Source organism: Patiria miniata, unplaced genomic scaffold (genome assembly GCF_015706575.1).
Source record: "Patiria miniata isolate m_02_andy unplaced genomic scaffold, ASM1570657v1 HiC_scaffold_7, whole genome shotgun sequence".
NCBI classification, from domain to species: Eukaryota; Metazoa; Echinodermata; class Asteroidea; order Valvatida; family Asterinidae; genus Patiria; species Patiria miniata.
The window spans coordinates 21,709,636-21,732,741 of record NW_024037074.1 but is presented as its reverse complement, the minus strand read 5'-3'; the positions used below and the strand labels follow the sequence as shown (position 1 = coordinate 21,732,741).

Here is a 23,106-nt window from a genome sequence, read left to right as displayed (position 1 = left end):
TTATGAGGACATAGAAACAATCCAAAATGGCTGCTATTATACCCTAAGGTTGCGCACATTTACTTTTCCTTTATCGAGTAGTCTCGCCAAAACGTCAGTATTGCGATGAGCTAATTCACAAAGTTACTTACTAGTCGTTTACCCTAACTAGACTTACTCCGCTCAGTGTTAGAAAGTTATATTTACAGTAACCCCCGCATGTTTGAGCTTCAGTAATGGCCTTTGCGATGAGGAAAAAGGTCAAAAGCCTTGCTAAAATCCATTATTATGCTGAATCTGTCCACGCCGGTGCGCGGTGGGCGAACTACAACCACCTAACTACCGACTTGATTTCAAATCTAACGAGCCAAGTCCTTCAGGGGTGCACCCCTGTATTAACATTTCCATAGACACGAGTGTTAAATGCCCATACTTCAAAATTCATTTAAAAAATACTCAGAACTCTTACAGGTATCTAAGCTGCACAGAAAATGACGATCAATATCTTTAATTTTCGTTTCTTTTTTTTTTTTGGTGGGTTGACCATTGACTTTTCGAGATATTCTCACCCAAAGAAGACGACCCCTATTTTCCCCAAAGCGGAAAAGCAGCCATCCTGAAAAACAACATTGCACAACATTGCAAAATGGCGCCACTTTCGAGCCCAATTGCACCAAAATGCTCAGAATTGGAAGCCCCAAGTCCGGGCCAGAGGTGCATTGCCATTATCTTTTCAATTCCCCAACTTTATGGCTCTGAAAACTCTCTAATATAGAATATGTTGAGGCTTTAACTTATATTCATGAGCTCGGCGAATGGACTTAGGCCTATTTACCGGTGTGCACCCATAGTTGCGGCCCGTTAAATGTACAGCGCGCCCTCATCACTAGTCTTTTCAGAATCGTGTTGTTTTTGTCGTTCCCAGTGTCTTCACCCTCCAGGATGCAACCAAGTATTAATAGCTCAAACGTCCGTCCGCCAAGCTCATGAATATCTTTTTATACATTCATATTTTCTATGGAGAGTTCCAAGAGCCATGAATTGGGGGATTGAAGACATTATGGCACTGTACCTCTGGCCTGGACTTGAGGCTTCCATTTCTGAGCACTTTGGATGCAATTGTGTCCGAAAGTGGTGCTATTTTAGCCATGTTGTAGAGGCCGAATCCTTTTTCGAAATGGCAAGTTTGCCAGTTTGGGAAATATCGTTCGTTCAGGTGTGGTCTTCTTTGGGTGAGAATTTTTTCCAAAGAGTCATTGGTCAACCCATCAAAAATTGAAACGAAAATGAAAGACATTCTGATTTGCAGCCTGTGAGAGTTCTGAGTATTTTTAAAAGAATTTTGAATTATGATGATTTATCACTGGTATCTAATCAAATTTAGCGAGAAGACCAGTGGTGCACCCCCCCCCCCCAAAAAAAAGTAGTCCGGCTGTTGTTGCATTACAAAACACTGCATTCGAATTGACCAATCAAACGTTTTGTCCTGATTTGGGAATGAAATAACGTCACAATTTAGTAAAGTCGACTCCGGTTTGTCGAGGCGCGAGATCGCATAAATCTGCATGCTTTATAAGACAGGAGTCTGGGCTCCGTGTTTAACCCCCAAAGAGGTTGTTAAAAAAAAAAACCTAATATTTTTTGGTAATTTTTTCCCCCCGTTTTACCTTGGTGATATTTATGTGGTCTATTTTCGAGGAGTATAATAGGGGTGTAGGTGGCGCCACCAACGTCAAAATAGTCCCCCCCCCCCCTCCAAAAAAAATAACTTCTAAAGTTAACTTATAAAAAATGTGAAAAAAACCTTTGTGCGCCACCGCAGAAGACTACTACATAGGCTCGCATCTGCTTCGTAGCTCGCCAAAAAGGAGCAAATTAAAGCTTGAATATTTCCAGGTAATGTAAAAAAAAAAACTAGACTAAAAGCCACATTTCCAAACGAGAGACAGCAAAAGAAAATGTATTGCACAAACTTTCAGTTTTACACATGTAGTCATTTTATTTATACAAATCAACCTATATCATATCCAATTACTATCAGATCAGTGTGTCTTTTTACAATGATTACCTTTCACATGGGCAAATTTTAGATTTCTCTATCAGTGTGCAATAAGCTTGACATTAACTTTATCTCAATAAAACTATGACTTTTATAGCCCTGCCATTTTACAAAATGCCCTCCCCACAAAAAAAATTAAAAATAAAGGACAATGAATGTTGACCCTTACAGTTGTTCCCTGGTAGTATAAGAAGCTATCAAAGTTGGTGTATGATTCTGTGTGTAATACACATTTACTCTTTTAAGAAAAACACACAGGACTTATTACAGTCTTCAAACATAGGCCCTATTGAAAGTTGTATAGTTAGGCAAACAAATCTTAAACCATAAAAGGAATACAGTTTTAAGTTAGGCAAAAGGTTATTAACCATGCACTGATATCAGCATGTAAACAGTTAGGCAGATGCGGGATCAAATCTCAGCAGATGGAACAGAGACAAAACACTGTCTATCAGCTCTGCATAAATTGCAAAACACTGCTTTCAGAATTTTCAAACGCCACATTTTGAAACATATTGACAACATTTTTTTAGTTCTACATGGCAAGTAGCTAGCCCTAATAGTTTGAAATATGTTTAATTTGCCTAGAAACAAGGAAAAATGTTTTTTTTTTCACCCTAACTCCTTACAGTGTGTGAAAAATCATAACAAAAAGAGAATTCAGCGCGATTTTGTATCTACGGGCCCAGTTCCTGAAAGGGAACAAATCCACTTTTAAATTATTTGACCTACCAAACTAGTTGGTGACATTAAGAACATGCGGGTATGTCATAGATAAAGGGCAGAGTTTTGAATTTCAGGGAAATTTTGGGGTAAAATGCAATGACAACGACAAAAACGCAATATGAAAATAAAGATGGCGATCACCGCGCGATGTACCGTGAACGTGCAAGGCGCGCTGAATCGCACGGCTCCAACTGCAAAGTGCGCAGGAAAATCATAATTTCTACCCCAAGAAACTGTTCAAAAATTACAAAAAATGTGTCATTATATTGAAAGAAGTCTGCTCTAGGTTAAAAGGTCATTTTAGAGTAATAAAAAAAAACTAAACAGGGGCCCTTCACTACACGTTCGCCGGATTCAGGACTGTTTAGGTTAGAAAAATAAATGGAATCACTTGTTAAAGTGGCTTTGAATTTTCATAATTCAGACATCAAATCCTAGCATTTCAACACTTCGTTTTGGGTGTTCCTTTTCTCCTCTCACACACAATCACACATCCTGCCTTGCTCAAATCTCATACTCACACAAACCTGGGATATATAGGTACCATTTCTGTAGCCTTTACTCTCCTACTTTTATTTTTCTTCGTCTTGTTTAAAATCTGAAAACTACACTACTATGGAACGCTAACATTTTTCAAAATGATTTGTTGCACTTTGTTCCCTTGTAGGCCCAAACCCTTAATATTTAACGCCCAAACGCATATGCACACATACACTGAAAAAGTTTCATGCAAGTAGCTATCTTGGTCTGGCACAATGAAGATACTGTCCGACCGTCAATATTCTGCTTTTGATACAAGGCTCTAGATTCATAGATTTTAGGCCATTGTCTCAGGAACAGTTCCTTATAGGCTAAGTGACACCGAGTATACTTTTATTTGCTCCAAGCATTCCTAGCCATTAATGACATTAGATCATGTGGTTCTACCAAAGTCAATGACAAAAGCAGAGGTTAACGAATGACCAAAGACTTGGTCAAACCCAGAGGGCCGCTACATAAAATGTTTGAACATAAAATTTACCACAAAAGGGACATCAAATCCAAGACATGCAGCACTTAAAAGCCACAGCCAATACATACACAGAATATTTGGTGATGCCAGTATTGATGAGAATATGTATCATTCCTACCTCCCAATAGCTGCAATCGACCCTTGAATGCATAGCCACCAATGACCTGGAACAATGACACTGGCCAAAAACTGCTTCATGACTGGATTAGCTTGTATTGTACATTGTTTTCTCACTTAAATATAGCCCTTCACCATCTGAAGAATTATGTTGTCCTAGTAACACTCTTGTAATCTGTGTTTGTGAGTACATCTGGGTGAGTTTACTTCAGTAGTGACCATTTCAACTGCTCTCGGGCTGACTGTAGCACCTGAATAGAAATACAATGAGAAGAAAAAAAATATTTGAAAATTAGAAAAATATGGAAAGATTCGCTCTGGAAACCTCAATACTGTTCATCAAGACTACAATGATATAATTGATCAGATTCCTTCATTTGCATTAATTCTTTTAATGGATATACGGGGCATTTCAGGGGCATAATTGGAGCTCAATGGAACTTTTGAAAAGCCAGTGAATAACAAATGTACCTGACCAAATGTGTCAACCTCCAAAGAATGGGTTTGTTTGTTTTTTCATTTAAATCTCAGTTGGTCACCTGGTGAAAATATTTTCATATCGGTCTTGCATGACGTGCAACATACACATGTAGTATAAAATCTGCTCATGGAAAGGCGGCTTCAGAACGGTTCTTTTTTTTCTTCACAGATTCTTGCACTGCCATCTGCTGAAAGTTTTTGTATTCTGCGTAACCCCTGCAATTCCCACAGCACTGAAACAAGTAAATCACCAGGCAGAAATAACAATTAACCCTTTCATTGCAGGGTGTTTTCATTCTTTCTTCTGAGCAGTAAATGTTTTTAAGGCTTGGGCCATAAAAAATAGCAATGCTGCTGAGAGAAGGCCCGTTTTGCAAGCCCAATTGACAATTGCTTGGGAAGCACGTTTTCTGGGGCTAAAACTGCAAATTTTAAGAGAGCGTGCTTCCATAATCAACATACTTGTACTTAAAAAATATAAATATAAATTTGGGGTTCCTGCAAATATGACATTTTCCCTGACCCTGTTACCTTGGTAGTTTGTAATTTCACACTGAAGTATCATTAAAAATGGCAAACTACTTTTCATTTCTTAGGTAGGCAGTTTGCTATTCATAATCACTCTTGGTTTGGAGGACGACAGCATTAAAGAGTGCATCAGAATGATCAAATCATAGATGTCTGATGTAACAAGGACAGGAAAAAAAACTGGACCCCAAATTTATAAAACGACTTAAGAAAGGGGAAATCATAGCCCACAAATCCCTTGGTCATTACTAAGGGCAAGTCAAAGCAATGTGTACAAACTCGACATAGGAATCATCTAGATTCCAAACTGATATACATGTAGTTTACATTTTTGCATTTAGCTCTCAATTTCAATGATTTCAACATTATTTAATAATCCACATTTTCCTGAATTGCGTACATGTTGAAACAGAACATTCATGAAAACCACGGTCCCACACACTAAACAAGAAGGGCAGAGTGTAGCAGGGCAAGAGGGGGACAGCTTGATACAAGTAGACCCATTCTAATTACTACCACACCCTGATGATCAGCTAAAAAGAATATCAGCAAGCTGGAAAGCTCCAGTGATATTTGGAATAAAAAGCAGCAGCACACAATGTAAGGGAGAAATAATGCAATAGATTAGGGGAGAAAAGCAATTCACATCTTTAAAGCAAGAACTCTGGAATCAGAAACGATGCCACACAAAGAGATGAAACTACTACTGGAGATAACGTAAGTGTGTATGTACTGTTGCGTGACAAAAAGCAGGCAATATTAGAACACAAAGACACTAAGCACATGTTTGTTTAAAAAAAAATTACACCAGACAATTGAGAAAGTGTGATGTGAATTATTGTCAGACATGAAGCTGAATTTGTCAACGATGCTGCAAAGAGAAAAACAATTCAAAAGCTTGATGGAAATTTGATCAACTACTAAATGCAAACAAGCACACTCTAAAAATACAGTGTAAAGCACAGCGTTGTCAAAATGTCCATGATTTTAAAAATCTAATGAATAGTCTGTCTTAACATTTTTAGCATGTCAGTCGGTATCCATCCCTACCAGGTAGATTTATCAACCAATCGTTGGATTCTGAAAGAATCTACTGTGCATTGTACTTTCAAAATTGCATTTTTTTTATCATTTAAATACAAAAGTTATTCACTTTTGAATGAGACATCAAACAAACAAATAGCCACGTTCATTATGGACTTATTACTTCACAAATTTACAATTATTAAGTTCTCGCAGCATAGACTGGTTCCCGCCTCCTGTCAGAATCAATAATATTGGAACCAGGAGCCAGTCTTCTTGCTGGGCGGATCTGTAAGTGTGCAATTAAGCAACCGAAAATAGTTTAAAATTTGTTATTCGAAAATTCGAGAAAAATCAACAAATAATGTAATAGCCTGGACATTACATTAATCATGTCAAAAGTCCATGGATTTTTTGTCCAGCAGCCCATTCCACAGAACAATGCACAACTTTTGCCACATGACAAGTACCGTTATGCCACACAAAGGATTTACACAACATGCAGTATGAGCGATATACATGTACTTGTAAATCACAGAAAGCTGCATAACATGTACATGTATTTCACAGCTTGGACAAGGGCAATGCCAGCTTTTCCAAAGGTACATGCACATATGCATGTGAACAATTTTATAAACTTGAACAACATGGTTCAATTTGAAACACCCTTGTCTCACTTTTTCTGGTAATAAGCAGCAACCCTCAAAATGTTCTCGCTGGTTAATTAACTAGCGTAATGTTACAGTTAAAAGCAATGCTGTCGTTAATAGTGTTCCAGAGTTGTAACGAGTCACTGTTTTTTTGTGACTCGAGTCGAGTCGAGTCATTTTAAAGAAGTGACTTGAGTCTAGTCGAGTCATTAGGTGAAGAAGGTCGAGTCGAGTTGAGTCGAGTCGAGTCACAGAGTGCAGTCTAGTTGAGTCGAGTCAAATCCAGTATTTAGCTCGAGTCAATTCGAGTCACAAACATTTGAACACTATACAATAAATAAACACAAGAGAGAAAGTCATTTTTTGGCTTTTTTGATTTCACATTTGGGCTACTACATGTGGTGACACCACATTTGACTCTTAATGAAAAAAGGGGGTGCCAGCTTATCGCCATTCAACTAATGGGGACACTGATCAAACCATGTAGGGAAAAGGGATACATTTTCAAGGCCCAACACCCAATAATACCTCTGTGAACTGAAAGGCAGTACCAAATTTGAATTTACATCATCCCCATGCAAATTCCATCTTTTGAATAGTTTGGTTATGGTACCCGCTGCTATATCAGATTCGAACCAGCCAGCCGACCCTGACAAGCTCGGTGGTCGAATGGTAAGACATCTGCACTAGTTAGCTAGTTAGCAGGAGGTCGTGGGTTGAGTCCCACCCAAGTATTTTTTTTTTCTCACAATCACTTGGGACAACATGAGTATACAGTGTTTATAATAAAAAATACTTCTGTAAAGGGGGAAACCAATATTGAAAGCACTGTACCTTGAGCAACTTTCGCAATAAGATGTGGTGTAAGTGGAGTACAACATGTCATTTTATGAAATTAAGAAGAAACCACACACACGTCTATCTCCAATGTCACTGCTTCTGTCATTTAAGAAAACCAGCAGGAGCTGCACCAATTGCACGGAAAGTTACAGACTTTCATCCCACCACCAAATATCCTACAAAAGCATTGTTTTGCATGAGTTTGATAGCTTGAATACTGCAAAGCCCAGCCTCTATAGACCAATACGGGAATGCTATCAATGAATTTGGCCTATGTATATCATGAAGGCCCCCTTCAATGGTGAAAGCAATGTGCTACATGTAGCTATTGTTTAGATACACATGTAATCTGTAATGGCACAGTAGCTTTGCAGATAGTTAATGCTTGTGTCATTGAAGGAATGAAGGGGCCATGACGTGCCAGGATTTGTATGTACAAAGTAAATGGAGCTTAATGTACCACATTTGTGAAATAGCTTCTGGTTAAACACATATGGTTGATGATTTTACAGGCTCCGGGATATTTTCTAGCATATATACCAGGGGGGGGGGAGCAAAACCAGTGAAATGCCCATTGTTACCATGGCTGCAACACAACAAACTGAATGATACAGACTTGCAGGTGTGACCTACATCTGTTGCTGCATCAAGACAATGGGACAGGTGAGCTGTTACAAGATGCATGGTATAGGTGTCACGCAAAAAAATACATAAAAAACACTCAAAAGCCCTTTTCACACTAGACAAATCTCGGGGTTGACGCGGGGTTGACGCAGGGTTGACGCAGGGTTGCAAACATGCATCGTTTCACACTTGAAGAATTTCAACCCTGCCTCAACCCTGCCTCAACCCTGCGTCAGCCCCAAGATTGATTTCGCTCCGGGTTGAATTCAACCCTGCTCCAGACCACGGTTGAGACTTTTCAACCCGGGTTGAAAATCTTGCCTGGGTTCAAACAAGTAGTAACTGAGCATGCTACATGTAAGCTTGATTTGCATGAAACAAGTGTGAAACGATGCGGGGTTGAACGCAGGGTTGAAAAATCAAAAACTCAACCCGGGGCGGCACTGGGTTCACCCAGGGTTAAATTCAACCCGGGTTGAGAGGCTCTAGTGTGAAAAGGGCTTCAGTGGTGTTGGAGATCATGACATTCCAGATTAAAGGGCGTGTGGGCTGGCATTTAGTTTACAGATAATCACTTTGAGTAGTTTTCAACCAAAATCCAACCACACTTTGGCAAAAGGTACATACACGTCAGATAGAAGTGAAGCAAAAAAAATGAATGGCTTTTGTAAAATCTAATACTTGTGATTAACCACTCCAGACCATGAAAGATTGCCAATGGGTCTACAGATTTCTTCTTTTCAATCCATTCTGGTACAGAGCCAAGGACTCCTGGGAAAAGTAAACTTTAATTAGCAGAGAAGCTTTCTATATAAACAAAGTCAGGAAAGTCATGTCAGATAAGTTTAGCGTTGGAAATGGACATGCACCACGCAAGGTTAATCAAGGTAAAGGGCTGGAACGGGAACATGCTTAATCACCTCAAATACCTCCAACTCAGATTTGATACAAGGGCCCAATTTAGTGGAGATGCTAATTATAAGACCAGACATTTTCTAAGAATACATGTATATGCGTTTAGCAAAACCAGGTCACGGGCCAAAATGTTATGCCATGTAACCTACTTGCAAGTACATTTGCTAAGATGAATTTGATTAGCAACAGTTTCTGCTAAGCATTGAGCAACTCAATGTAATTGGAACCTGACCATTGAGTTGATTGACTAAGCTAGCAGCACTATATGGACTGATCTATTTAGGTTCCGTCCAATGCACATGTAGGCAACTGTACATGCCTCTCCCATGCCAAACTGCATGTTCCAGCTGGTGCGTTATAAACACATGTGCACGCATGTCAGACTGATGTGCACAGGCATTTATCACTGCTGTGATTGGTCATGGGGCTGGGCGTAATGGTTCAGTGCAGTCTATACACCGATATGATTTGAAATTACAAAGGCAAATCTCAGGTAGCCTTTACTGGGATGCTTCAATGCCTGAATGCCCATACACGTTCATTTTGTATAGCTTTGAACACGTCACTAAAGGGGAGTGCATTGCGTGAAATACAAAAGCGAGATTTGGAGCATCGATCGTGCTAATAGTGAAAGCCTGCCCAGTAATTGCATCAAGCGGGCAACTCGGATTCATCTACTGATGCACAAGTCTGATCATTTAGTGCTTCCAGTACCCAGCAAGGTTTCTTGCTCAACCACATTTGTTTCAATTGCATGTACATGTAGGCCCTCTGAGGTGCGACATTCTATAGGGACCTCATACTGCATAGTTGGGTGTAAACCACTCTTAAGGTATATATGCATGTATGCACATGTACAGCTAAATTCCCATGTCCCTACAGACCTATACGTTAAGACAGGTACATGTATGATAGGAAGAGGCCTACCCATTTCAAATCTGGCATTATTCATATAAGATGTAGCACTGATTCATAGCTATCCATGCAAACATGGAGCTGGTACAATTAAGTGGGCCGCAACAACACCCTAAAATCCAGCATCCCCCTTACAAGCACTGATCTCCCATGGATCTTCCCCATACCAAGAAGAGATAACCAAAAAAGCAGAGTGACAAGCTAACCTGGGCACTGTGGCGTTTCATGCTGACATCTCTCCTACACACACCCATCAGTCATCACTTACATGTATTTCCTACAATCTACTTCGGCCACATAGTCCTACACTCCTCCCTTGGGCAAACCAGCATTTAACAGTTCCACACGTGCATCATAAGAAGTGTTTAGAAGCATGTTAAAACACGCTACTCGGTCTTTACAAATACAAGTTTCCCTCTCTCTTTTTTTTAAGCCACATCAAATCTCTTGAGGCAAATTACAAAAATAGCAAGCTGCATGTACATTGTACAAATGTACAGCGGACTGGCCACACCCGACTCTTGTGTGTCAAGTTTTGCCTAGGTCTTTGACAATCACAAATACATGGTGAAAATGCTGACAATGCACATGGCTTCAGCTCTGGATGCCTGTTTTTGGACAAGGCCTGCCTTTATGCTAGTCTATGTAATTCGCCGTGGTCTATTATGCGCGAACAGATTTGCTGATTAATTAGGCAAGACCCCGCCTCTTGACTTCCTAGATTTTCACCAATCAGCAGGCGCTTTCTATAGGTCTATCGGGTCTTCGGTCATTCACCCGTTGCACGTCATAGACATGGATTTTTTTTAAAAATGTCACGGCGCGCAGCGCTCAGTATCATGTTACGCGAATGCACTCCCGGCTGTTGTCGTATTACAAAACACTGCATTCCAATTGACCAATCACGGCGCGCGGCGCTCGGTATCATGTTACGCGAATGCACTCCCGGCTGTTGTTGTATTACAAAACGTTGCATACAAATTGACCAATCACAGCGTTAGTCCTGATTTTGGGATGAAATGACGTCACGATTTAGTTAAGTCGACTCCGATTGGCTGGCGCGGCTTGCTAAATCTGCATGCTTTGACATATCAGACGTTAGACAGGAGATGGCTCCGTGGATAACAGGTGATACTCAGATTACCTTTATGCCTAAATGTACATCAATTGTAATTGGTGAAAAGTACAAATTGGCGAAAAGAAAAATTAATGTCTTAACCCTAACCACCCCAACTCCATCAAATTCCATCCCCCCATTTCGGTGGATTTCGGGGGACTTGGTCCAGAAGGCCTGGCATGACTAAATATTGATGGAGTATGATGGACTTGGGCCTAATGGCCTGAAGCAGTGCTAGGGATATCCGATTGATTTTGCCTAGCTTCCTGTACTGCTATTGTGATAAAAGCCATGTTTAGCAAGTCCATGAATGTCAACCAGTGTGTCAGTGGTGCATTCCATTATGCCATTATAACATTATATCGGACACACAGTGATTGATGGATTTTGATGGACTTGGTCCAGTTTCCTAGTAAAAGACGCTAGGGAGTTAGGGTTAACCATTGATTACACTGGTGTGGCCACCCACAGCATAATCAATGAAAAAAATGGAGCTTTGGAGAGTTACCGGTAGAGTACGCAAAGCCTTATATGTCTACATGTTTACTCTGTCCTTTTCCAAAGACTGTCAGAAAACTTTAATGCGTCCCATGGTGGGATTTGCACCCAAGACTTCCAGATAACCAGTGCAGCGCCACGCAACCACTCAGCTTTCTGAGGTCAGCTGTCTAAACACATAATCCAACATTTGAAGGGAAAACAGTATTGCATTTTTTTTGGCAAATGTCTCTAAAGTTTTTCTGAATGTTTTAGCAAATATTTTTGAATGAATGATGCACTAGACGGAAACAAGTGAAAATATATTATGAAACTGCATGGTCTGAGGTTAATTCTGCATTAATATGAGAACTGGCAGTTGGTGAGTTAAGTACGCATTATTATTAGTCAACCCTTTACTCCACTTCCTGACTGCAGTTGCCCTCTGGCAGTCAGAATGAGCCATTGTGATCCAGGCAGAAATGGTGACTCAGCGCCCTTCATAATAGAGCCATGTTGAATGTTCCAATTTAGAAGGTTTTCAAGATTAGCGATCAACACAATGTTATAGACAAATCCGACGGCAGCCATTTTCTGAAGTGGCACCAGGCTCACGTGAGTTGCGCTCAGGTAGTACACACGCACTCTGGGCTCCTTCCACCAATAGGCATACCAAAATGCGCGAGCACCTCGTCTTTATGAACGGATGCAGGATGCGCGTGCACTTGACATCACCGCAGTTAAAGCTTCTAAATCTGGTTGTCGGATCCCACTATAATACCGGTGAATGTAAATAGTGCATATGATTTTGCGAGAAAGTGAGAATTATTGTACAAGTACAAGCTGAACTTGTGGAATACATACACAGCTAACAGCGCCAGCAGAGGTTGTAATGTTAGTTACCGTAATACATAAACTGGTACCCATTTTAAGTGGTAACCTTAGATTAAAAACACATAACCACGAGGAAGGTATCTGGATCCACCTGCACTGCAAGTGCATGTTTAGTCTGCAAGTTTTATTATCTGCATATTGTATTTGCTACCGTTGAAAGGCCAAACTAATTTCTTCCCCCAAACTGGCAAGCATTGACAAGACACAAAGAAGACGAAAAATTCATGAGAAAGTCTTGCATGGAAGCTCTGCTACAGAGAAACACACATGAAAATTCAGGTACCTTGTATATGCCGACAGCTACTTGACGCTACATGCTATCATTTAGTCCCTGAAAAACTGTGTGATGAACATGCACAAATTAGGTTAATGATGGAAAAGTCAAACAAAGCATGACAATTTTCACCTCCACTTTCAAGTAAGCATTCCTTCATGTCTGCCATGTTTATAAAGCTGGAATGCTTGTTTGGGGGTTTAAAGAGAAGAGGGAGCAAGATGGGTTGAAACTAATACTACATATACACAAGCATGCCCAACTGCAATAAAAATGTCAAAATTAACAAATACATGTACTGCTGCATATGTAACTCTGTATAATTTTTTGCTACTTGATGATCACATGTACATTGTTCATTGGATAGAAATTCTACCCCACTGAAGGCTGGCTATTGAAGTATATTTAGAAACATTTCTGGTGAAGTACTGAAACAAGCTTTTAGCAGGAAGGTCTAGGAAAGCTGTATTTCTTTTGTGGTTCTTAACAAATTTTCAAAAGTTTGATTTGTCACTATGTTGAAAACAAATTGCAAAAACAACATGCAGATCTATGCTACATGTAACTGAATGTTTTACTGGCATTTTTTTTCTTGTTTAAATTTCTCATAGGGAAAACCCGAAAAGTGGGGTCATCAAAGCAAGACCAAAGTATCTACACATATGTTAATATTGTCAACCTGATTTGGCCCACTTCATTTTTACACATTGCAGACATGTGACTGTTTTTCAGGGAACAATTCATGATTGTTGTTTAATTTTGTGGCATCAAACATTCAATACCGATTAAAAGAGGAGCAATGTACACAAATCAGGGTGAATTTCGTCAGTCCTAAGGAGGCTTTGAATTGACCAATGCATACATGTAGCTATAAAAAACTTCAATTGTAATTTGGGTTCAGTTTTGGTAGGTTGTCTAGACTGGAATTTCTTGGTGTTTTTTTTTTGTAAGTCATCAAATTTTGGTTCATGTATGGAGACATTTCCCACATTAAAATTGTTTGTTTAAAAGCTCTTGAAAATGACAAGTTGGTCATCAACTAGGAAAGACGATCTGGGTACTCGTTTGGTAATAAAATGAGCCATGCCAATAGTATTTTAAGCAGGTGTAATTTGAGGCATTTTACATGCACAAACATCTGTTATCTCCCCCCCCCCCCAAAAAAAAGGCCCACACCCAATGTGAATGGTGTCAGGGCATTCTTAGATCTATACTCATGACAAATGGACCTTCACAATTTTGAAAAAGCCAATTTATGAAGTTTGCTAAGGTAGCCAGAAAATGAACAGACAAAAAAAATGGTGCAAAAACACACTAGTGTGGGAACACCCAGAAGAATAGCAAAAGGTGTGTTTGGGACTAATATGAGAAACCCTGAGACTTACTTGTAGCTTGCTTGTAATGGTCTATACCATGCAAAGGCCAAGGTGGAATGGATTTTTGAGTTGGTGCAGCAAAAGGAAGGATCAAAAGAAATAAAAACAACATTTCAGTAAAATAATGTTAATCAACTGATAAATGAATTGTCAAATCTGGATTAATTGAGTAAGTGCAGAAACCAACATTCACAGGTTAATTCAATCAGAATCAGTAAGAAATAGGCCTATAACAAAAAAATTACAAATGACAATGGAAGAAGTGCAATCAAAATTTTACATGGCAATGTTGAACGGTGAAACTTTTTAACAGTCATAATTCATGTCATAAAAAGCTGATGCCAGTTGAGGTCCTTCAGCAGGTGCTTCCTGGGCAACTTGTAGAAGACCTAAAACTTAAAGGGAATATACAACATTTGCTTTTGCCGTAATTTTTCAGAAATGGATGGATTTGTGCGTTAGTATTTTATAGCAAATAATTATTGTAACACTGACTTGTTTGAAGTTTTAGTTTACTTTTACTTTTTTTTATCTCATGGCATAAAAGGATACAGTTTTAACTTAGAATTTATTATGATTTATACATTTTTTTTAGAATATAAAGATAAGAATAATAACATTTGATTAATACCACCTAGAGATGCAGGGGACCCACAAAAGGCAAAGCTTGTCGAGTGCGAGTCCCCTGAACAAAGTTTTGCATTCGTAGATGCTGGAAAACCAAGAAAAACAAGCATGTTCTTGTAGTCTGGTTCCCTGACCCCGCTTAAGATGAAAAGGAGCAATTTATAGACGTCGGGGAGAAAGGTCAGGGGACCAGTCTAGCGTGCTTGTACCCATTCAAAGATTGCAAACAAAATGCGGACTAACAAAATATGGCAAATAGGGGGCAGTATTTGAAGAAAAAAAAAACTTTTTTTCCAACGCTTGAAATTGATACAAAAATACCACTTTTCTTCAAGTGAAAATGACAACACACCAGGTGCCATAATTTTACAGGATGTCATTCACTAACAGTCCAGTAAGGTATTTCATAATAATTTGGTTGTTTTGTTTTTTGATGTTTGCAAATGTTGTATATTCCCTTTAACATACTTCATTTTTCTAGTCCTAAATGACAAAGTGATGACTGGCAAGAGTAAGTTAAATGCACGCTGCACTGCACAGTGAAAAAAACCTTTGAATTAACTTCACGAGCTTCTACAACACTGACTGACAAATACTGGTTTTAAGAAAAAGTATCGATGTAGCACATTGCTTGCACCAACTCAGATTGTCAGATGATGTTAAACCGAACAAAAACTGATAGCCAGTTTCAAGATAGAAAGAACAACTTTATCACTGAATTCAAAGGCCTTTTTACACTATTGTCTCACCCACCCATGTTGAAATCAACATGGGTCCACTGTACACGTAACTGGGTTATCAAACAGGGCAAGGCATTCACACTATCACCAGTATGTGCAATGGGTCGGCTGTAGATTTGGATTTTATACCCAGGTAGAGCCTCTCAACCCCGTTTTCGACCAGTCTTTTTTATGCATATTTGCACTGAACAAGGCTAACCACTCCAGGTACAGCGTCATAAGAGATATCAAAAGAGTAGGTACTCAGGAAAACTGAACGTAGGAATTAACATTCCTCTTGAAACAGGACAGATCATAGGTTGGAGGAAAACAAGCATTAGGCAAGGAATTCCAAAGAGATGCAGCACTTCGGAAAAAACTATTGGAATATTCTTTTCTAGGATTTTACCTGCGTAAAACATCGGACCCATGTAAAAGCAGTGTTGGATCCTTGCTAGTGTGAAAGAAGGTTCCCAAATCCCCATGCTGGACCCGGGTCCAACACAGAGATTTGACATGTTTGATATTGTGGAAGGCCCTCAAGAAAACCTTCAGTTTTGTTGGGACTTGCTGTAAATCCAGTTGCAGCGACCTCTTTCAGATTCTAACCAGATTTGATGAACACATCCTACAGGGATTACATATTCGTACCTCAGGGACACAAGCCAGAATTAGGTAGAGAAAAAACACCCGCGACTAAACCTTTCATTTCATTCACCCTGTCAATTATTTCATTTGTTTAAGAAGATAAACAGATCCGAAGCAAGTGTGTGAAAGGGCCTAGGACCTTGAAAAAGCATCAATCTAATTACCACACAGCTAGTCACCAACTTCATCTGATTACTGGAAATTTGGACTGCGCAGACAAAGTCGGATGCAGTATTCTGAAATCAATATAGTTGATTCATCATCTTTTTAACACCTTGAAGTAATAGTAAACACCCTTTGCTTCCAATTTACAAATTTAATATGAATATTATATGGCCTTGCACAATTAGGAGTTAACACCTCTAGCCGCGGGGGTGTTAAGCCCCCTTATCCTACCCCTTCCTGATTTCATTATCCGTCTGCACCTTAGCATACCTAAGGTCCCAGTCAACAACCTCAGTGATAACTTCATTACTGCAAATTTGTATTTTCACCCCTGGCTGTAATTTCAGGAACAAAAGGACAAGTCCTTACCTTGAAATCTGCTGAGAGAGATTCAAATTAAAAAGGACATTCTCCAATCCTGACCGGATGAATTTTGTGACACCTTTAAAGTTTCTTCAATCAGCACACTACGTATTATTCTATTATGTATTTTTGGTTACAGTGAGCTTTCAACAATAGCACTTCCGTTTAGACTTACAAATCGACACCTCTGGTGCCAGAATTCTCACCTTTTAAATGTTCTAACTTCCCCTGCCCATTACATTTTCACACCTGTTGGAGACGCCCAGTGCTCGTCACTCAATGCTTGCTTCTGTTGATGCTACTTTGTGGAAGTTTCAAGTTACATTTCATTAATTTTTATCATCAGTCCAAAGAAATAAACCTCAGATTCAACTTTTTTTTTTGTTTCACCATATTTGTACCATCATGACAAATCAAATTTGAAAACAAGGCAATGAAAACAGTAATTTAATTTAAAAATGTAAGCAAATTAAACCTACCTGACGTTAAAAAAACAACTAACCGCCAAAAAAGTTTTGATTTTTTTTCTGATCCAAGGGTTTATTCACCACAACTTGCAAGTACAAATGTATATGTATTTACCTTTCTGACCCCATAAAACTGCTCTAGTTAATCTCACTGATAAAAAGATTGCTGTTACACTTTCCACTTCCAGGTGACTCAAGAAATGTAACAGAGCAAAAGGTTGTTATGATTATCCACATAGGACATGAGCAGGGGTGTATTTGACCCAGGCAAATGTTCAACATTTTACTTGTATGGGCTCCGTGTGCCAACAACAGAGGGTGCGGTTTTTCCACTTTTGAGAGCTCCTTGAACGGGACACACAGCGTGAGCGTACTGTACTGTACTGTGATGTACTGTACTGGTTCGCGTGCGAAGTACGCACAACTTCCTAAATGTGCAAAAGCTGTAGCTATAACCACAGCACAGCGTCTTCGCACAAGCGTCAGGCATCGTCGGCGCGCGAAAACTTTCAAATTTAACTTGCGATGGTCTTCCAGACTAATCCCTGCCCCCAATAACTTTGGATCATTCGAAATACGCAGTGGATGGACCGGGAACCTGTCTAGGTCTCCTCCAACTCTCCTTTTCTGGCCGTTGAAGGAGTACTTGTGCACGGAGCTCATAGATGAAGGGAAATCACCCAAGGGCTCAAATTTCTTACAAGTTGAAAGTGAAAACCACTCTGCAACAACATCTGAATATCATGAAATTTGCTTGTGTTCACATGAAGAAAGGACATCTTCAGAAAAAGAACATCTTTGTAGAAAGGTTTAGGTATGGTGACCCTATCCTAGGGAACTACATACCTCCCATAGGCCAGAAGCATTCCTCTCCCAGACCAATCTTCAATCTTCAACCCCTAGCTTAGCATAGTTGTTTTGCTCCTAATTATTGAATTTTCTCTTTGTAAAACAGTTTTGAGTGGCCATCAGGCCCAAAGTTGCATTAAATACAAACCTACATGTAGGGAATTAAAAAAAATAAAGCCTTAAAGCTGTTGTCTTCATTGCCTCCCCCACCCTCCCCAAATTTGTTGCCAACAAGGTTTAATACCAGCAAGTTTTAGCCAAGATAAAGCACAAATTGTGGTGCCAAATGTGTCAGCTCCCCTGCCCCAAATCTCTAGGGGGCCCAAAGCCTGCACCATCCAGTCTCTCTATGCACAATTTAGAAAGGTTCCAAAACACAAGCTGCGACTTTTTGCTTTTCTTCCCACCTCACGTCCACCAGTCTAATGCTCACGTACCGCGTATCAATTGCAACAAAACCTGTTACCGTTACCCGGGTGTGGATGTATAATCCCTTAAATGACATGCACGTGGTGTGGGCAAATTCGGAGACGCGGCAAGCCAGAAGGAAGATATATTATGCTCATAACAAAAAACAGCCTGTGAAACTGCAAGGTGTATCCTGCCCGCATGAAAAAAGGGGGAACATTAATGGCCCGCTGGTTTCTACTGGCCCTCATGGGGATGGGGTAAAAGAAATCTGTCAACCCTCTACACAATTACTTTGTTTATGACACTTACTTTTGAACTGTGAATGAGGTTTTCATATAATAAATTAATCAGAACAGTACAAAAGGCCTAATCTAAGGGGACATGTCATATTAAGCATGCAGTGTGATGTACGTACATGTACAAATATACTGCTTTAATGGTAACTGCAGACATATGTGTAGATTGCTTGGTGTCAACTTGAATACTAACTTTCAACATATTTTTGCAAGGAACTCTTTTTGATTAAAAATCTAACACTGTGAACTACATGTAACACTGCTTGGTTACAGGATTACATGTTACTTTCATGAAGAATGTATTCTATTGTTTGCAAATGTTGGTCATTTGCACAAGTGTGCCTCCAACATAGGTGAACTTTCCAAACATGAAAGCAAGCGATCTTCCAGAGTCATTTGCTCATGTTTTCCAAGATGGCTGACACAAACACACGTACATGTAATGAACGTCATGTTTTTACCAGGACTGAAATTACCATTTTCTTCAATAACATTCTCGATAATTTCATTTATCACTGGCGAAATTTCACTTCCAGTCACAATTAAATTTTTCAAGCTTTTAAAAGTTGCTATCCAAACAACGGCAGTTGTAGCATTTTGACAGCAGCTTCTTTTGAAGACATTTTTGTACTCCTTGGTTGGCAGGTTGACAGAGGTCTTGCAGATCTTTGTGCTGAGGCTTGCGTGAGTGGAAAGAACACATGGACAATTAACTTCTTTCTGCGTATAACATCATTTTGCTTATACTTTCCTCATGAAAGTGCCCCAGTCCTGACAACAATATGCAACATTTGGCAACATGTACCCTCTTGTTACTAACAAAGAGAAACATTTGAGTAACAGGTACTTGACCTGCATTGCCAATGTACATTCAGTGTGCTTTCTGACTGAATCAAGAGCAGTATCAATCAATTACAGACTCCAGAAATGGTGAGTCAATTTATACATATTTTTGACAGAGGGCGCAACATGTTGGTATAAAGTGGGAGGGGGGGGGAGTGGGATAGCGTAGGATAGAAAGTATCTGTAGGATACACAGGTAGCTCTGACTAAGCTTTATAGGATTAGTGGATTTCCTATGCTGCATCTCTCTAATTAGTTTCGATTTGATGAACCAACCAATGTCCTTATGGGACTTACAAACTATGCAGCTCAATTCAAAGGGATAACTCATCATTATATGTACTCTGTATGTATCATTATGTGACTCAAGATAATATTTCCAAAATCCCATGTTACCTTTCATTGTAAGTTTGGTAAGTCATTCAAAGATTGACTGCTGCGTACATGTATGGTGGTACATATATAGTAAACTAGAGTCCTCGGGTAATCTGTAGAATGTTTTATTTCTGGAGGTGAAGCCGAACAAAAAATTACTGTGCAAATACAGCAATACATGTACATGTAAGTCCTTACAAAGCAATAAAATGTTCGCCGAAACAATGAGACTGGCCAGTTTTGCCATCTTAACCATTTACCATGTACTGTAAAGTGAAGGTAGCCAATGTGAGACTGGCCAGTTTTGCCATCTTAACCATTTACCATGTACTGTAAAGTGAAGGTAGCCAATGTTTGTTTTACCTTAACGTCCTAGCCAATACTTTTAAGAACTGAGTACTACACAATACTACCAAAATTATGTATGCAGGCACCGCATACCAAAAAAAATACTATGAGTGCTGCGCCCATTTATATGCTGAAGTACTGCATACTACAGTTCACTACCAGTAGTATTTTGTAGCTTTTGGTGAGGTTAGGTTTAATAACACCTTGAGCCCAACTGTACAGATTCAGATATTTCCTACTCAACCAATCTGTAGCTAATTGAATTTATTGAAATGAAGTTATCTTGATAATGAACTGTGTGCACACTGATCAATGAACTCTATTGCTCCATGTCATGCCACTAATCCCAAAAAAAAAACTTCCACAATTCACACACATATGGCACTACATTGTACATCCAAGTGTGCCTTAGATTTACTGTTGTGAAGCTATGATGGATTGGGGGACCTCCATTTGTAATGGATATATATAACATTACGGCTGCTATAGGTAGAGGACTTTTTGGCAGAGGAAGTCTTGTAAGTGAGCAATCATACAGTCAGAATAGTGAGTATCCAGTGACAAGCTCTCAGCCAATCAGCAGATAGAACATGGGTGAGGTGATGGACTGTGTTGTTGATTACCATCCTATCCTGCATGGATACAGAGGGCGTTGAAGGGCCTACTCAAGAGAACCAAGTGATGGTTCCCATGCTCAGGCTTGTGCAAGACAAGTAGAGTTGTAAGTCAAGCACTATAGGCCTACATCTCATGCATATATCGGTTCAAGTATTGAACAGTATGAAAAGTCACTTAAGCACTGGTCAAGTTTGGTATTACAGGAAGCATAGACCAACCACTGAAACATTGGACTACACTGGTCCAGTGGTTATCTCTAGCCCTGATGGGTTCAGGTCAACTTAAAGACTACATGTATCCTTACCAAATAGTGCTTTGCTACCGGTAATTTGCCACTGTCCACACTCTGTCCTGGAGAATTGATACTTATCAGTTTGACATTTATCACCAAGTTCCATTGGCAGCAGCCCAACAGATGTGTACTGTTTAACTCGACTAAATGGTAGTCAGTTTAAAGGTAGAGAATATCATTCATCATTTGTGCTTTTTTTTTCTTCTTTTTTTGGAAGCAACAAAAAGTGCTCAAAACCCAAAGAAGGGTGCTTAACAACTAACCTGATGAAGAAATACATGTAGCTCAGTGAATGCTGTATATTCTGAGAAAACAATATTCTAGGATCTCGATTTCAAATCAAAAGTTGCCGAGTCATATTTTGAATCACGCCCGAAATCAGCGTCCGGGACACGTTCTCATTCAGCCGATTGCAGCTACGTAATGTCACGCACAGAACTCGACGAATTATAGCACCCACGCATGCATATGGGTCATGTCAACGCTGCCATTCACAGCCATTCACAGCTTTGCCGAATTAAAACAAAAATTAAAAACTGACAGCATGCTGACAGCAAGAATAATTTCACAGGGAGTTTAGTTTAGTGCCATTACTATCTTTAAACCAAGTATGCTTTTCAACAATCATTTCGTCAGTTAGGTTTTGGAAAGCTGCAAATGATTACTCTACCTCTACTGTTTTGCAAAATACATTTATGTACTCCGAAGGTTTATATGTAAAGTGGGTAAAGCTTACCCTAAAAATTGTTTAGCCAGGTTTTGTTTAAATGCAAGACAGATAACATGCACAAGACAGATAACATGCACAAGACATATAACATGCATAGAAATAGCTAGTGCAAGCATTTGTCAAGTTTTGTCCCCTTGTACATGTACGCATGTATGTAGGGTAATCAGATTTTTACAAAGTACAAATTACAAATTGCTTGAGAAATGCCTCAAAAACCATTCCTTGAAGAGATTGTGATTTAGACCAAAAGTGTACAACCACATGTTGGTCTGAACCAACGAAACAATGTTGGTGCCAAGTTTATGTGCATGTAGTGGCTCAGGCAAAAATGTGGTTCAGCCTTACCTAGGGATATGACTAAAATGCAATGTTGTAATCAAGTCATCAAAGGTCATCACAGGTCAATCGCTAGCCAGCCAGTCTCAAGTGACAAGCCAATCAAATGAACTGTGGCAAAGGTACATGTACATGTATTCCAATCCTTTGTCGTTGTTTATCCCATGTTGCGTGACACTGACATGTGGTTTGACTTGTGATGACAAGCCACTGAATCTTGATGGACTTGTGATTGACATGTGATTGACTGGATACCAAGTCTGCTGTAAAGCTGTTCTGACCACAATCTGTCCAGGAAAAGATTGTGGTCTAGGCAAAATAAGAAGACTTTATGCGAGACAGAGACTCACAGAGTTCAAACTTCCGTCTATAAAAATGAGACACTCACCTGCATATGGTTTAGAATGGGAGTATTAAAAAGGGAGTTCAGGCCAAATATGGGTTTAGGCCACAAAAATTATGTTCATGTATATATGTATGTACAGACACTCTTGTTTTACTATACTCTCGAGGACAATGCTTTGTGTTTCCCGTTGTCCCTGTAATATAACACTCTTCCATAGACTAAGCACGCAAACTTACTACAGAGGACCATTTCCAACAAAAGACCCACCTCCCAAGGACTGAAAGGATCTGTTGATCTGTTGATGTACATGTAAGAAGTTTGGTCCAAATGCTGTTTACATCAAAATTGTCAAATTACATGTAAACACAACTCTGAACAATACAAGCTCACTGCAAGTGGTTTATTCACTTTTAACATGTGCAGCATGTTCATATCAAAGGGATTTGAACCTCGGAACCTTCACAGACAAATAAAATAACACTAACCATCAAAGCCACATAACCTCAGGATATGTTATCATACGTGTACATCCCAAAAGCGTCTTTCCTAAATCTGGACGTAACATGGAAGTCCAAAATTGCCCTTTTTAGAGACTTGAGGCACACAAACACCGTGGAGCCAGGATGGGTGGGGATGTCACTCCTGCCCTACTTTTGCCATCTGCACA

General features: G+C 39.5%; 1 protein-coding gene across 3 annotated transcripts in view; it reads right to left on the bottom strand.

Annotated features, from left to right (window-relative positions):
* Nucleotides 1-1,952: 1,952 nt before the first annotated feature.
* LOC119744716 (coatomer subunit zeta-1-like) overlaps nt 1,953-23,106 on the bottom strand; it is a 65,535-nt gene continuing 44,381 nt past the window's right edge. Inside the window, exons 7-9 of one of the 3 annotated variants that reach the window (XM_038220792.1) lie at nt 14,016-14,036; nt 12,640-12,695; nt 1,953-4,144 (exon numbers count right to left, since the gene is read on the bottom strand). In XM_038220792.1, the coding sequence (XP_038076720.1) occupies nt 12,681-12,695; nt 14,016-14,036 (36 nt within the window). In that variant the 3' untranslated portion in view covers nt 1,953-4,144; nt 12,640-12,680. The remainder of the gene's footprint in view (nt 4,145-12,639; nt 12,696-14,015; nt 14,037-23,106) is intronic. The other 2 variants (XM_038220790.1, XM_038220791.1) reach the window with 2 other exon arrangements.